At 30.7% G+C, this 16,028-nt stretch overlaps 4 protein-coding genes across 4 annotated transcripts; 3 read left to right on the forward strand and 1 right to left on the reverse strand.

The window, feature by feature from the left end:
• Positions 1 to 163: 163 nt before the first annotated feature.
• Positions 164 to 4,027, forward strand: LOC105670600 (zinc finger protein Paris-like). Its single transcript, XM_067356921.1, has 7 exons — positions 164 to 172; positions 328 to 447; positions 924 to 1,070; positions 1,845 to 2,357; positions 2,706 to 2,990; positions 3,497 to 3,678; positions 3,922 to 4,027. Exons 1-7 carry the CDS (start codon positions 164 to 166, stop codon positions 4,025 to 4,027), a joined length of 1,362 nt encoding a protein of 453 aa, XP_067213022.1.
• A 2,722-nt stretch (positions 4,028 to 6,749) lies between these two features.
• Positions 6,750 to 11,392, forward strand: LOC105670660 (sulfotransferase 1C4-like). The gene is made up of 7 exons (XM_012364299.2): positions 6,750 to 7,377; positions 7,962 to 8,061; positions 9,393 to 9,588; positions 9,654 to 9,780; positions 9,857 to 9,951; positions 10,387 to 10,731; positions 10,852 to 11,392. Exons 1-6 carry the CDS (start codon positions 7,170 to 7,172, stop codon positions 10,693 to 10,695), a joined length of 1,035 nt encoding a protein of 344 aa, XP_012219722.1. The 5' UTR covers positions 6,750 to 7,169; the 3' UTR covers positions 10,696 to 10,731; positions 10,852 to 11,392.
• Positions 10,753 to 13,915, reverse strand: Prp19 (pre-mRNA processing factor 19). The gene is made up of 8 exons (XM_012364298.2): positions 13,699 to 13,915; positions 13,071 to 13,220; positions 12,714 to 12,991; positions 12,269 to 12,463; positions 11,873 to 12,028; positions 11,585 to 11,815; positions 11,123 to 11,463; positions 10,753 to 10,980 (listed from the first exon to the last, which is right to left on the reverse strand). Exons 1-8 carry the CDS (start codon positions 13,715 to 13,717, stop codon positions 10,836 to 10,838), a joined length of 1,515 nt encoding a protein of 504 aa, XP_012219721.1. The 5' UTR covers positions 13,718 to 13,915; the 3' UTR covers positions 10,753 to 10,835.
• Positions 13,916 to 14,098: 183 nt separating this feature from the next.
• LOC105670661 (selenoprotein M-like) lies at positions 14,099 to 15,728 on the forward strand. The gene is made up of 4 exons (XM_012364300.2): positions 14,099 to 14,414; positions 14,622 to 14,692; positions 15,193 to 15,262; positions 15,358 to 15,728. The coding sequence occupies exons 1-4, from the start codon at positions 14,304 to 14,306 to the stop codon at positions 15,463 to 15,465; spliced, it is 360 nt and encodes a 119-aa protein (XP_012219723.1). The 5' UTR covers positions 14,099 to 14,303; the 3' UTR covers positions 15,466 to 15,728.
• The last annotated feature ends 300 nt before the right edge of the window (positions 15,729 to 16,028 follow it).

Consider the following 16,028-nt stretch of genomic DNA (forward strand, 5'->3'; position numbering starts at 1 on the left):
TATAATTTCACTTCCTAATATCTGTTATACTTCTGTAATAATAATTAATAATTTGCATTGTGCCTGCCATTGAACACGAAATTTGTCCTATTTTTTATCGATTTTGACATATATCTCTTTTGTAATGTGAATTTTCTGCTTCATGCTGCTATAAAAAGATGATATGGGATTGGTACAACAAAGGTATAATTTATTGCACATTTGTGCAAACTGATACAATAACAATTAATGGTTTTTTTTTATTTATTTCATTATTTTAACTTTTTATACTGATTGGTATAATAGAAACTTATTTTATTTCTAAAGTTATTTGTTGAATTGTTTTAGGTGACAGAAGATGACAAGATGCCACAGCAAATTTGCCAAAATTGCTGCGAACAATTAACTTCTACGAGCAACTTCTACGATTTATGCCACACAACTCAAAAGAAATTTCAGGAACAGATTGTAAGTATCAATCATTGCTTCTACAAAGACTCATTTCCTATTTTCTTCTTTTTTGTTGCCATTTAGTAGACTCTATATCATGTTAGTTAATTAATATACTTTCTAGAAGCATTTCTTCTTGTTTATTTTTCAGCATGACCTTTGATTTTCTGTGTTGCACGTCTTGCTCTCCGTTCCATAGGATTTCCCTTTCTTCCGCTGTCCTCGAATTGAAATCATCTATCAGAATTTTGCCACTGCCTTTGTATGTATATATTTATATATTTATATGTAAATATATTATATTTATATGTAAATCTATAAAATTATTTTACTTCATGTATTATATGCGGTTTACCTCTTCTTGACTTTTTTAATATCAACATACATTTAATATATCTTTAGTATTTATTTGGTTAGTTCTTTATTATGTCTTTCACTTCCTTGTTTTTCCCTGATATTCCTTATTTGATAAACATTCAATTTGTAATTAACAGGAGATGGAGGATACCGAAAACAGTGCCGAAAGTGATGTTGCAAGTAATGCCGGAAAAGAAAACAAAGCACCGTCAATAAACACTGAAAGGCATAAAAGATCTTCGAAGAAACCACAAAATATCTTGGAGGAAACATCGACTAATATAGTAAATATACATATTATCATTTATATATTTCCAACTTGCCATAGATAAACTGTTCAACACTTCTTTGTCTATAGACCAACATCTTTTTTAACTCTTTCTAACTTTTACTCTGATATTGCTTCTTTTAACAATAATTTTCGAAGTTTTTTTTCTTTTTTTTTCTTTTTTTTCTTTCTTTTTTTTTTTTTTATTTTCGAATTTTTTTTTTTTTTTTTTTTTTTTAGAAAAAGTACATACTCTTTACTTTACAATTTCAACTTTTACTTTATTTCTTAATAAATAATTGTTAATATTATTTTTATGCTTATTAAACTTTATATTAACTTTAACGTATTTTACTTTTTACTAATAAAACAAATGTCCTTTAATATAAAAAAGATTATCGAAGAAGTGAAGGACCGTTTTGATGAACTATCGCTAGAACCATTGCCTTCATCACCTAACGAGGAACAATCGCTAGAATCATAGCCTCCACTATCTAACAAAGGACAATCGCCAAAAACATTGCGTCTGCTATCTAATAAAGAATAATCGCTAGAAGAACATATTTTTTAACTTTTTCTAACTTTTACTCTGACTGCTTTTTTTAACAATAATTTTCGGAGTTATTGTTTGTTATAAAAAGTACATATTCTTCACTTCACAATTTCAACTTTCACTTTATTTCTTAATAAATAATTGTCAATATTATTTTCATTACTTATTAAACTTTATATTAACTTTAATGTATTTTACTTTTTACTAATAAAACAAATGTCCTTTAATAAAAAAAAGATTATCAAAGAAGAAGTGGACATTTTTGATGAAAAATCGCTAGAACCATTTCCTTCATCACCTAACGAGGAACAATCGCTAAAACCATTGCCTCCACTATCTAACAAGAGACAATCGCCAAAAACATTGCATTCATCATCTAATAAGAAACGATCACTAGAACCATTGCATTCACTATCTAACAAGGAACAATCACCAGTACCATTGGCTTCATCATCTAAGAAGCCAATGGTGAGGATCCATTGTTTAGAACTGCTACAGAATGAATCCAATGTGCCAGACACGCTCACTAGCAGCAAGCAAAGTGATCGACTAGGTGACTTCAGTGGATCTATTAAAGTAAGGGACCTGATCACTGAAGAGCAACAAGAGACTATTGAAGCATGTTATATAAAGGATCAGATTACAGAAACGCATAATGAAGAAGTGCAGCAAAATATGAGCATAAAATCAAAAAACATTATAAAATGCAAGATTTGTGACTCGACATATTTAAGACGCGATAAGTGTGAGGTAAATATATGTGGAAATTTATGTAAAAAGTCTCTTTTCAAATCTTTTACGATATGCAATACATGCATTTGTCATGATTTTAGATAATAGCAAAGATTTACATTTGTTAATAATCTATTCAAAACTTTAATTTACATTTAAACATTTAATTTATTAACTGTAGTTTAACAAATAGATCTTTAATGATTAATTTTTAAATCATTAAAAATCTTTATTTAATAATTTATATAATATTTAAGAGTTTCTGAATCGATAATCTAATGATTAAATTAATTTAAGATTTTTATTAGATCTTCTAAAATAATTTTATTGATTTTTTTATATTTTTCGATTGGAATTTGTTTCTAGGTGCACATTATGTCACATTTGAATATAAAACCGTACAAATGCACAAAATGCAACTTTGCTACTGTAACGGTTAGCAATATTCGGTGCCACGTCAGAAAGAGTCATTTAAAAATTAAACCATTCACTTGCAACGTATGCCGGAAACAATATACGACTGCTGTACTTTTGAGAGAACACGAAAATACTCACACCGGCGAACGACCGTACAAATGCAATGCGTGCAAATTTTCTACCACCAGCCGACAGAGTTTACGCAATCATATAAATGTCCACAAGTCGAGCAAGGTGAATCAACTTTATCGTGTTATAACTATATGATAATAGATAAAAAGTACACGTACTGTTTATTGAATTTGCAATGCTAACATATAATTATAAAAATTAAATAAATTAAATGACTTTTTACATTATTACAGAATATTTTATGTAAAATTTGTGGCAAGAGTTTAAAATCGACATTACGTGCGCACATGCGTAATACGCACAACAAGAATTATGTGCTATGTGATGTTTGCGGGGCTCGATTGTCAAACTTAAAGAACCTTGATGAGCACAAAAAGAGGATGCACGCATGTGATTACACTTGTGATATATGTAATAAGACGTTCCAGTCGAAGAAAGCTTTAAGGAGTCATATAAATGTAAAAAAGCTGTCATACATTATTTATTGAAGATTCTATTAATTTATAGGATTTCTTTAATATAGCGCATTAATATTTTATCGAACATTTTGACAAATTTAAAAGAAGTTACAGTAAGCGTTTTATTAATTATGTTTGTTAATATTACAGGTTCATAGTGATGCTTCGTACAAATGTACAAAGTGCTCCAATATTTATAAAACTAAGCATACTCTAAACGAGCATCTTTTAAAGCACGACGGTATTCGAAATTATAAATGTCTCGAATGCCCGAAGAGCTTCTTTCAGCAGTCTCATCTTGCTGCGCACAAAAATACGCATGGTCCTTCTAAGTAAGATATCTCTCTCTCTCTCTCTTTGTAAGATTTAATCGAACAAATTAAAATTAAATAGGATAAATGTAAAGAATTCCAATGCAGTTATTTTAATCGAAATAATAATTGAAACGTCTTTTAACACAATTAAAATATATTATCTTGATACAATTACAACAATGTAATCGTGATTAGAATCTAATCAGGATTATTCTTATTTTAAATAATGCAAATAAATATAATTTTTTTTTTTATTTACAGATATGAATGTTCATATTGTCACAGAAAATTTAATAGACGTGACAATATGAAAGCACACAAAAAAAAGTGCAAGTTTTATAAATCATCAATCAAGGAGAAAGAATGAAGACTTATCCATAAGAAAGAATCTAGTCCGTTTCATCGAGCCAAAGAAGAAGACATCTGGCTGTAATTATATATTTAAACAAATTTATTTTATAGTGTAGTAAGATATTTTTTTAGAAATTGGACACAAAATATCTCTAGTTGTGCATGTATTGCACATCGGAAAAGATTTGAAAACAATACATAAATTTCTATACATATTTTACCGCGTCTTGACTTATCGCGTCTTGAATATTTCGTGTAACACATGTTGCATTTAATGTTTTTTGCTTGTCAATTTCGAAAATTATAACTATAACTGTAACTTTTGTTGCATAAAGTTTTTTATAGTTTTCAAAAGTGATTTAATTTTTTTGTTATAATTCTGATGGTGCGTACCATTAAAATTAGCAAAATTGGGCATTTTTTTTATGTGTATTTAATAATAAAAATATCTTCGATTATTTTTAGTTTATGTGATAGAAAATATTTTATTTTTCTTGCTTCTCATGTGTGTTTAAAAATGGCAGCTAATTAGTTTCAGCAACTTCCCATGGGACTTCTCATGGGAAGTTGCTGAATAAGTGTGTAAAACAACAAGATCGAACAACACTGTCACAAAGTTAAGTAAAAGAGTGCACATGAGTGTATCAGTGAAAAGAATGATAAAAAATTGACTAACATTTTAACAGTAAAACGATTTGGTTTTTTGTTTATTCGCTCTGATTCATCTTAATTGTTTTCTGATCAGCATAAACACGGATGAATTTATTTCAATACAATATAAAATTCCGTTTCGTTGGAGAATAGAAGAAGCTCTTCGGGCATTCGGGACATTTATAATTTCGAATACCGTCGTGCTTTAAAAGATGCTCGTTTAGAGTATGCTAGAATATATGCGTAGCATATCTCAAGCTTAATATGATTTACATTTTTTCTGTCTAACTACTACGTACGATTTTTAATTATATTCTTCCACTGAGGAAGGCCTGATATCAGGCCGAAACGTTTAGATTGTAAATACATGTTATCTTCAAATGTAAATACATAAGCTTTCGCACGAAGATCTCGCATTGTGGCTCTCTCTCTCTCTCTCTCTGTTTACGCTTCTGTTAATATTAATCGATAAAAAGTATTGTAACTGCAAAAACTCACTTTTGGGAAACTTATATTCTCTATAATAAGTCTTTTTTCCAAAAGCATAAAAAAATCTAGACTTGTACTCTTGAATTTTTTTGGTAATTTTTCTTTTTCGAATTTTATTTATTCTAGAATCTCCTCATTATTAAAACTTACACTTTTTTTTGTGTGTTTTCATATTGTCACATCTGATTAAATTTTCTGTGACAATTATTTTATTTATTTCTGTGATTAGAATTTAATTTTTTGGTAAAAAGTAAACAAGATGAGACTGTTGAGACCGTTCGCGCAGACGGAACATTTGTGCATAGATTTGATGTGTTCCCAATTTTTTTGGTTTTCAATTAGAATAATTTTTATACATCAATATGGTCGGTAAATCTAGTTCGTTTTTTTATTTTATTATATAAAAAAATATTATTTTTATGTCTTGCACATTTGTGCGATATTCACAATGTGCCAGATTGATCATTTTGATCTGTATTGATTACAAGATCAGAATAAAAATTTCTTATTTTTTTCGCGACTTGGTTTTTGGTTGGAATTCTTTTTTTCATATTTTTGTAATACAATTTGCAAGTAACCCTAAAATTGGGTATTTATAATAGGGTATTTATAATAGGGTTTTTATAATAGTTTCATATTGTATCTTGTGTTTTATATGAACGTTCAAATATTTTTCAATTGAGACACTGAAATTTTTATCACACTCTGTACATTTTATTTTGAAATTATTGCAATTGTTGCAATATTTATTTTCCTTTTACTGGTATAAAATCTAAATTCACAAAATCTTCTGTTGATTTTTCGTGGTAAAATAAAATTGTGTATTTATGTTTAAAGCATGCAACATAAGAAATATAAAGAAAATCTTCGTCAAATTATAAGCCATAGATTACTTATTGTTGACATAAATTACATGTTACATTGTTACACATAGTTTATATTGTTTACACGTAGATGTAGACTATTATAATTTACGGATAAGTTTCTATCGTCAGACAATTGTTGTTCGATCTTTTTACCTATATTTGTTTTAAGATAAAATGCCAATGATTTTATATAAGTGTTTTATATAATCTTTATTTTTTATACAATTATTTGTATATTGTAAAACAAGTTTTATATCATATTTATATATATTGAAAATAAGTTTTATATTATATTTATGCAATAAATCAATAACCATAATAAAATTTACTTTGTTTATTTTTTTTTCTAATCTCGTCAATTTGTCTCCTATTTAATTCTCCTAATGTTATTATTTAAAAGTTAAACTTTTTACGTTTCTTGCAAAAAAATAGATAAATAATGAGCATTTTTAAGTTAAACATATATAAAGCTCTTTTCTGATTTTTCTCAGATTATCTTAATCGCTATCTGAATCGCTTTTTTTTTAAAGAGAACGAGACAATGCAAATAGGTGAAAGTCACAACCGACTGGCCTAAATTTCTAAAGTCCGAAAAATGTATCACTTCTGGATCCTACTAGTGGAACTTTTAACTGTTTGCTGTTATTTGATTGATAATTAGTACCTAAAGATTATACCCGAAGCACGCTTACGCGATCAGTGGTTGCTTGATAAAAACACGGGAGTGTTTATGTATGATAATTTATTTTTATATTATTAAAACGTAAATTAATAGAACGAAATTATTTTCAGCTAATGTCATTAAGTATCACGATTACCATTCCATCTTGGCATCAGAAACTACACTGTAACATTTCTTTAATTCATAATTCCGATCGATATATTGATTAATTCTGTAAAACTCGCACTGATTCGCGTTTTATCATCAGTGGTTTCGCAACACGTCTACGGAAACGCTAATAGCAGTGATCGAGGCAGGAAGGACGGGGGTCTCGCTGAAAAGGAAACGCAAGTTCACTTTGTATCTGGAGATTCGACCGTGCGGTGCTAAGAAACATTGGGCTCTTCAGCATTTATCATTAATTGTGATTAAACAACGAGTGGATCAAATCGAATAGGGATTAATTGGAAGAAATAAGTTTGCAAGAAGACATGGCAGAGCAGGCTCCGAAGTACGAGCTCTTGTCAAAGGAGAAGACGAAGGAAATGTTGGAGCTGTTTAAAGGAGAAAGAACCGGTTGGGTGCTGGTGGGCCCGGAAAAGTACTTTTTCCCATCTAATTATATACAGCAAGGTGCAGGTTTCTATAATTTTAAGGCTCGGCCGGATGACACCTGGGTGGCATCTTATCCAAGATCAGGTTTGTATCGATCTATCATCAATGGAATATTGGTGAAAAGAATGATTTATTTGTATATAAATATTTTTTGTGTATGGCCATAGTTTAAAAACATCAGAAAATCATTGTTACAATATTTTTAACTTTAATTCTCAGATATTTTCTACATAATTTCTAATAATTAATAAGCCTTAATTTTTAGACGTCTTTCAATTTAGTTTTTTATATAGCTTTTAATTACACAGCATGACAGTTAAATAATAAAATTGGTTTTGTTTAAAAAAAACTGCAGTGAATGTAATGTGTCAATTCAGGCAAATTAAAAGAATACGATAATCGCAATTTTTATTTTTTGTTTGCAGTTTGTTTATTTTAATAAAATTAGTCTCATTGATTAAATAAAAGATAATATTTTATTTTTCTTGTTTTTAGGTCAAACATCGATTTATATTTATTTTTTTATTTATGGAATCTGTATACTGTGTTTGAATGATAAGAGTTCAACAACTTTAAGTGATAAAAATTAAACGATAAAAGTTATCTTTTTTTATGACATGATAAGAAATACTTATTACATGATAAATGTTAATATTTTCTCTTTTTAGGGACAACATGGACGTTAGAATTGGTTTGGCTGCTATCAAATAACTTGGATTTTGAAGCCGCGGGAAAACGTTTTTTAGCTGAGAGATTCCCCTTTCTCGAGTCAGTGCGGTGATATAAAAATAAACTCATGTAGAAATAAATACGCGCTCGTACATTTCCCTCGCGCGGATATAATATAAATATTTCATTTTCAATTTATCGTTCTCGCTTTCATTTACGTGTGGCAACATCCGGAAGGATTTCTCTTAGATTGTTTACCGCCAGCATTATCGCACGAAACATAATATCAAATGAATTAAATTGTGCGGTATTACGTTATATCGCGTGACAGCCGTGTGTTACATGCCACATTGCAAAATGAATCAGAAAATACTACATTTCGCAATAATACACTTGCAATACGCAATGTATCCCATTTACGACTTTTAATTTTAATGACAGTTTTGCTGACAGACCTCGAGCTGATTTTTTCTCAGCGACAATATCGAGTATTTGAATTGTACACGATTGAAGAATAAAAACTTGTAAATTAAACTTCAGCGGGACAATAAAACACGTATTCTTCAGTTAAATTCAAGGATTTTAATACAATTGATTTGAAATTTAGTTACGAAGATGCACATGATAATAAAAATTAGAAAGTTACGACAAATTATGACTTTCTTTGACACATTTTCGCTAAAGAAAAATAATGTGATTCTCTCCTATTGGTCAGAAATCTGTTTTAAAATTAATGCGAAGGCCATTTGTTGAACAGCAGTTTTGTCGTTATACTTAGCTCTGTATTTAATTATAAATAAGCCTATTCTAATTATAATTTTAAAAGTAGATTGCAAGATATAACAAATAACTGTAAGATATGTTATCTATGCATTTAAATTGACTGCATTGTAATTATATTCTTATACAATTTTATGACTAAATTTTATAATTTTATGGTCACGTTTCACACATAATTAGTTCACCAAACAAACTATTGTTTTCGGTTAAACCGGTTTTATATGGGTCTCTTGTGCTGATGCCTTATTAAATAATGTCAATGTGCTCAAAAAATTTACGTACTTCATTGAAGTGTTAATTAAATCTCCAAATAATGAAATTGGCAAAAAGTTATTTTGAACATCAAAAAACATGTTTTTCAAAGTCATTCCAGTTTTGGTCAACGAAAACCGAACTCATGATATGGCGAAATCTTTCATATTTTCGGCCAATTTCAATCGCTCTGGCCTTCTGGCCTTAAAGTAATCGTATTACTAACTTTTTTCTCATAGGGGATCCGCTTACAAGTATGTGCAGGTTTTCGTGAAATCTTTAGCAATTGAAATCGCTAGGACACGAGAGACCCAAGAGTTTTGAGAATTGAAACTGTAAGAGATTGCAGGTAATATTTCTTTTTCTTTTTGTCATGTTTATACCTGCATACTTTTCAGATTCAGCCTGTTCAATCATCCCGAGGTGACGCGCGAATTCCTGGAGATGAACAAGAACGATGAAGCGAAACAGCAGCTATGCCGCGAGATAACCAAACCCGGCTACGAGGTCGTCGCCCAGATGCCATCACCTAGATTCATCAAGACCCACTTTCCTTTCAGCATGCTGCCGGGACTTTTAGATGTCGGGTGCAAGGTAATAGCGAAAAAAAAAGAATTTATCGGTAATTTCATTGCCAATAACTTTTGCTTTTCCTGAAGGTCGTCTACGTGGCTCGCAATCCGAAGGACGTTGCTGTTTCATGGTACAATTTGAACAAGGCGATTAAAACGCAAGGATACATAGGAGATTTTTCCACCTTTTGGGATTATTTTCAAAATGACCTCAGTAAGTTAGATATCCTCAGAAACTGTATTTTGTCGTAAATATTTAACTTTTAACACACTTGACATATTTTTTCCAGCACCTTGGAGTCCATACTGGACTCATTTGAAGGAAGCCTGGGCGCTAAAGAATCATCCAAATCTTCTATTTATGTTCTACGAAGAAATGACACATGTAAGTATGTCAATGCAATTTTACTGTTTTTAATATATTAGCATTGCTAGAGAGAGAGAGAGAGAGAGTCCTTCATTGCAATTCTAAAAGCGAGAAAAATTTCCATTTTTTTTGCATTTTATGTATCAAAATAAGTTGCACTGCTCGTGTAGCATAAATTGATAAAATATATCAAAGATTCTTAAGATTCTTACAGCAAATTTATTTCTGTGGAAGATATAAAATGTAGATTTAATTACGTTGTATACATTTATTTATATGCATATCTTTTTTTAAAATAATAACAAATATTCTTTTCACATCTGTATTTTAAACTCCAAGATTATTTAAATAAACAGTGAATAATTAATTTACTAAATAATAAAGAATTTTATTATCTGAGCTTTCGCTGCTTTGATTTTTATGTGATACACATTGGAGAAAATTTTCCGACAGGATTTTCCGACAGCGGTCAGAAAGGTAGCAAAGTTCCTGAACAAAATATATACTGATGAACAATTGGATAAGCTATCGACTTACCTGCACATTAAGAACTTTAAGGATAATCCAATGGTCAACTATTCCGAATTGAAAGCATGTGGCATCATAAAACCAGGCAATTTCGTTAGAAAAGGTGGCAGTGGCGGTTGGAAAGATACATTCACTCCGGAAATCGATGCCAAAGCAGACAAGTGGATAGAGGAGAATCTTAGAGACAGCGATCTGTGCTTTCCTTTTTTCAATAACAATATAGATAATAATTGAGACGAAATCGAAGACATCCGATCGTGAATTGGCATGGTATTTACACTAGGCGTTAAATTGTTAAATTAAATGTTATTTTATTATAAAGCAATTCTTGTTATACTTTATTATTAATAAATGCAATATAAAATCCTAATTAATTATGATAATCCGTAGAGCTTCAATGTCCTGTCCATGCTGGTAGACGCGATATATTGTGCATGCTTTCCGAAACGAACTCCTGTAGCCGCAGCTGTATGATCGTTCAGAACCTTCAATTCTTGCCACTGCTTACAAAGATATACTCTGAAAATAAAAATGTTGATCAAACATTTGATTTACCTATTTTGACCATGAAGTAAGATTTTCAATTCGGATATATTTTTCAAAAATGAAGACAATTGTCAAAGATGAATAAATAAATTTTTAACAGAGTTTAAAATGCTACCTGACGTCTGTTCCAGCGACAGCCAAATAAGTTCCGCTTTGATCGAAACAAATATCCTTCACTTCGTAAGATTCCTCCAACTGTAGTGTCTTGAAATTTTTTAGCTTGCGCAAGTCCCAAAGTTTGACGCACGAGTCCTCTGCTGCTGTCGCCAAGTAATATCCGTTCTCAGAGAAGCTAATCGCTGTGATTGGGCCCGTGTGACCCGGGAAGTTTGCCACGTTAGATTGCTCTTTTAAATCCCAAATCTTCACCTGTGAATCCGCCGTACCGGTACCGAAAATCAAGCCGTCGGGATGGAATTGCGCTGTCGTCAATGGCTGTCCTTGTTGTCCTGCCACCTTCAAACAATTCAAACACATCCTTTTATGTCAAATGTAGAAATTTAATTTTATCCTATTTCCTTTTTAAAGATTTAAACGACTTCGTGGATTTAATAATGATACAAGGATTGAAATGTACTTTAGTCAGTAATCTGCCAGTGCGTATATCGGAAAAGGCCCAATGCTGATCCAGCGATGAGCTTAGCAGATAATCGCCGGTCGGGTGTAAAGATAATCCGGTTACTGGAGCATCGTGAGCCTTTAGTAACAACGTTGTCTGACTGGTACCAACATTCCACACACGAATCGTACTGTCCGGCGAAGCTGTCATCACTATATCCTCCTCCGGATGATAAATGACGCGTGTAACCTACGAAAAAAGTTAATATTAGAATAATGAAATAGCAATCAAACTATGATAATGTACCTTTTTAGTGTGACCCTTAAGAATTGCCACCACTTGCTCGGTGTCCTTGTTAAACACAGTGGCATTTTTATCGGCGCCACCCGTTAAAATCTTGCTGGTATCAGCACTATGAATATCGAGCGCTAGGATTCCAGGCACGCTGGCAGAGTGAAGTCCCTAGAATTACATAATATTATTTAATTGTTCTTAATATAATAATATCTACTTTTTCTCTTTTTATTTCTATAATGTTAAAGCCAGGACTATTATATATTTGTTATTAATTATTATATGCTTATTATTAAAACTATATTTTAATATACTTTCTGCCATTAATTTTAATATTATTTTTAGTATTTATAATATTCAATTTTGCAATAATAAATTTTGAAAGATATATAAAAAGTAAAAACTTACTGGATGCGATGCAAGTGTCTGGAATGACCGTATACTATCCTGTGGCATCAGATCTTCCGGCACCGAGCGTCCACGTCGCTTTCGCTCCTGAGTGAGAACAGTTGCCCGCTCTTGAAGCTTTTGAATCACATCCTCAGTGATGCCAGCCTGTTCCATTGGTTGGGCAGCTGTGCCACCAGCTTCCACTGCTACAGCCTAAAAAGGAAAATATAAATTAATAATAACTAATTAAAAAATACAATTTAAAATTGTCAATATATAAAAGCCAAGGTATAATTTTTTTTTTAAATTTGTAAAATTTTAAACATGATACTTTGAACACAAATATAAAAATATATATATAATATACAAACATAAAAAATGAAATATTTGTTGAATTAAAATTACAAAAATATTTACAATTTCCGATTTAAGAATTATCATAATAAAAAGTATGAAAACATACAGGTTGTGGAATTGCGGTTGCTTGAACAATTCCAGCTTGTGGCTTCAGAGTAGCTAAAGCTTCTCTGGCAGCAGTAACTTCCTTAGTCAATCTGGCAATCACACGGCAAGCTGCATCATGCTGATATAAAGCATGAGACAATTCCTGTCTTGCAGTCTGAAGTTGTTGTCGCAATGTAAATGAGTGTAACATAACTGCATCCCATTCATCTTGCAAGATTTTTAATATTGCAGGAATGGAAGTTGCACTAGGTGGTTTAGGCTTGACAATTGGAGTTGCTGCAACAAGAAAACAATTCTGTAAATGTGTAGATAATTATATAAGCATTTTATATGAAAAAATTAGATTTAAAAGTACCTTTGATATCAATAAGTTGCTCAATAGTGAGTTCTTTGCCATTAATAGGATCTACTCCGTTCTCAGACACATATTTCTCAATGAGACGTTTCTCGAATATTGATCCAGAAACAGGGGATACTACTGGATGTTCTGGCACTTCATTAGAAACTGTTAATTGCAAAATACAAAATAGCTCTTATAATAAATTTTAGATTTTATTATATTTAGAATTTTAATATATCTCATAAACTTTAATTTAATATATTGATCAAAAAAATGATTTTGATCAACATATTAAATTAAAGTTTATAATATATATAAATGCTAATTAAATAATTATATTTATAATAACAAGAGTATAACAAACTCGTTTATGCATAAAATTCTCTCTCTCTTTATAGCAAAAGTATTGTATTATTATTACATTGTTATTATCAGATTTTTATCATGTTCATTAATATAACACGTTTAGGTTACGTTTTTAGGTTATGTGATTTTGCCGGCACAAAACTTTAAGATCTTCGACAACAAATTTAATTCCGTTTTAAATGTTACTACATAAATATAAACACAAAAATAAAACAAAAGAAATATTAGTTTGGTCATAAATTATTGTACATCTTTTAACAATGTAGTAAATACTCACTCGCACAAGAGAGCGCCATTTTTTCGTGCTATGCTCTTTTTTATCTTTTGGAGTATCTTCAATCTATTTCTTTTAGGTTTTTTAGCATCAAAACTTCGGAGTTTTGACTTGGTTAGATTTCTCTCTAATCTCTTTGTTTAAACTTTCTTCTATACAAATATCTTGTATTTAATCCGTCACTTCTAACCTCTTTTTGTATTACACTATCGTACAATTGTCGCGCAACTTCAGTGACTGCGTTCCGAAATTCATTGTCAGTACTGAAAATCTACAATATACGCGACGTAAACTATAGATTTTTAGTACTGGTAGTGAATTTCGGAACACAGTCAGTGTATCAAACGGACCGGTTTTCATGTGCGGCAATAGTGATGGTAAAGCAGCAGTTTTGATGTATCACTGCTGATCACTGTTAGATAGTATACTGTAAAAAAAATCCTGGATGTGATGGGTTATAAATACTTCTTGAATGTGATAAAACATCTAAAAAAAAAATGCAGTTTAATTAGAAAAAATATATCCGTTATCAACAATGGATTAGAAAGAAGCAATGGGCGACCCAAAGTATTGACGTCTACTTCTTGTTACAAGGTCGAAAATCAAACATGGCGTCCCGCACAGTTGTCAGCTATTTCTTCGCACTCGCGCTCGCACTTGCTAGTTTTTCCATTTCTTCTGTAAATTCCAGCGGTTATTATGCATCTGCAAGAGTAGAGGTAATGCATGTTTTATGTTTATTAAATCGAATACAGACAATATGATTATTTATTGAAACGCGCCACGATGCGACAAACTTCTGCATTGCAATAATAGTGATATGATTATTCTGTTCGAAATATACTTGTCATTTGAATTAAATTTTATATGTCAAGAGATCGTAGTTATGTCTAATATATGACATTTTTGTTTTTTGCAATTTTTAGAGCTGCAGCGGTTGTTCGCTTAATCGGCTGCCAGACGTCAAGCAGTTTATTTTCGAGGACTTGCCACAATAGTATCCTTTACGGTGTTCCCTTACAAATGTGATTTTTATTTTTCGCTTTTGTATATTTTTTGTTACAGCTCTTATTTTATAAAATCAATATAAAATAACGATTTGCTTTATGTTTTATGTTATGTCTATCTAATTATCTAAGAGCAGATTCCTAAAATGTGAAGTCAGATATGGTCAGATATCTAATCAGATAATCCAATAGTTTTACCAATTAGCGATCAAACATAAGGATCTTTTCATAAATTAAGTTTCAGACATATAAATAGATGACAGAACTATATTTTTCAATTTTTGAAATCCAATAATCTGTGAGCTGATAAAATATAAGAATTATAAACAATTTATTTAGGAATTATTGTTACAGTATGTTTTAAATTTTAATTTAATATTGATTGGCATTAAAATAGTGAATAGAAAGATAATATGTAAATTTTTTTGTATTATTTATTTCTTTATATCACTGAAGTTTTTTTTAGAGATTTTCCTTAATATATATACAGCAATAATGTGGAATTCAAACATATTCAAGGTGCAATACCAGAGCTCGTGTTATTCAATGAACATGAAGAGGTTTGGGAATTGATGAAACTTTAATACTAAAATAAGTAATACTAACCTAATATAGCACAATATGTTACCATTAATATCTGAAAAAAAAATTACAGGAAGTGGAGAGATTGGTATTGTCTAGGTTGACACGGGAAGAATGTAATGATCTACTAGCCTCAAAAGGTTTCGTTAAGAAATCCAAAGACAATAAGGACGAGATGTAAGCTTTCCAGCCAACATGCTTCTTGTAATAAGAGCAATAGCCTGTCGAAATTGGTCACAAGTAATTGTAGGGAGCAAACTTGTTCCTAAAAGTTATTTCTAATTACTAAGATTGTTATGCCGCGCTTCATGATGTTTATTTTATCTTGTACTTAATGATAATTTTTAAAGTATTTAGATACACATACTGTAGATATTCAAAATCCAAAAGTCATGTGTAATACAAGAGTAAGCGATATATTGCATAAAGTAGTGAACGGTCTCAGGATTGCTATCTTTTTTTAATCTTTATCCTCTCTTTGATGCATTAATAAAGGGGAGTGCGTATGTATCTCCTGCAGAGCTGCAATCTGTGATAAAGACGCTAGATCCACAAACATGATGGAATTGTACATCACGGCACAGCTTGTAAGCCTCTTATACTGTATTCTTTATTTCCATTAATTGCATGGCAAAATTCTTATCATAGCAGAAACACTTGACCTAATTACGTCAATTTATCGATGTAAAATCAAATAAAAACTATTAATAGATTAAATAGTATTAATATAATCCAAAATCAAAG

This window comes from Linepithema humile, chromosome 6 (assembly GCF_040581485.1).
Source record: "Linepithema humile isolate Giens D197 chromosome 6, Lhum_UNIL_v1.0, whole genome shotgun sequence".
NCBI classification, from domain to species: domain Eukaryota; kingdom Metazoa; phylum Arthropoda; class Insecta; order Hymenoptera; family Formicidae; genus Linepithema; species Linepithema humile.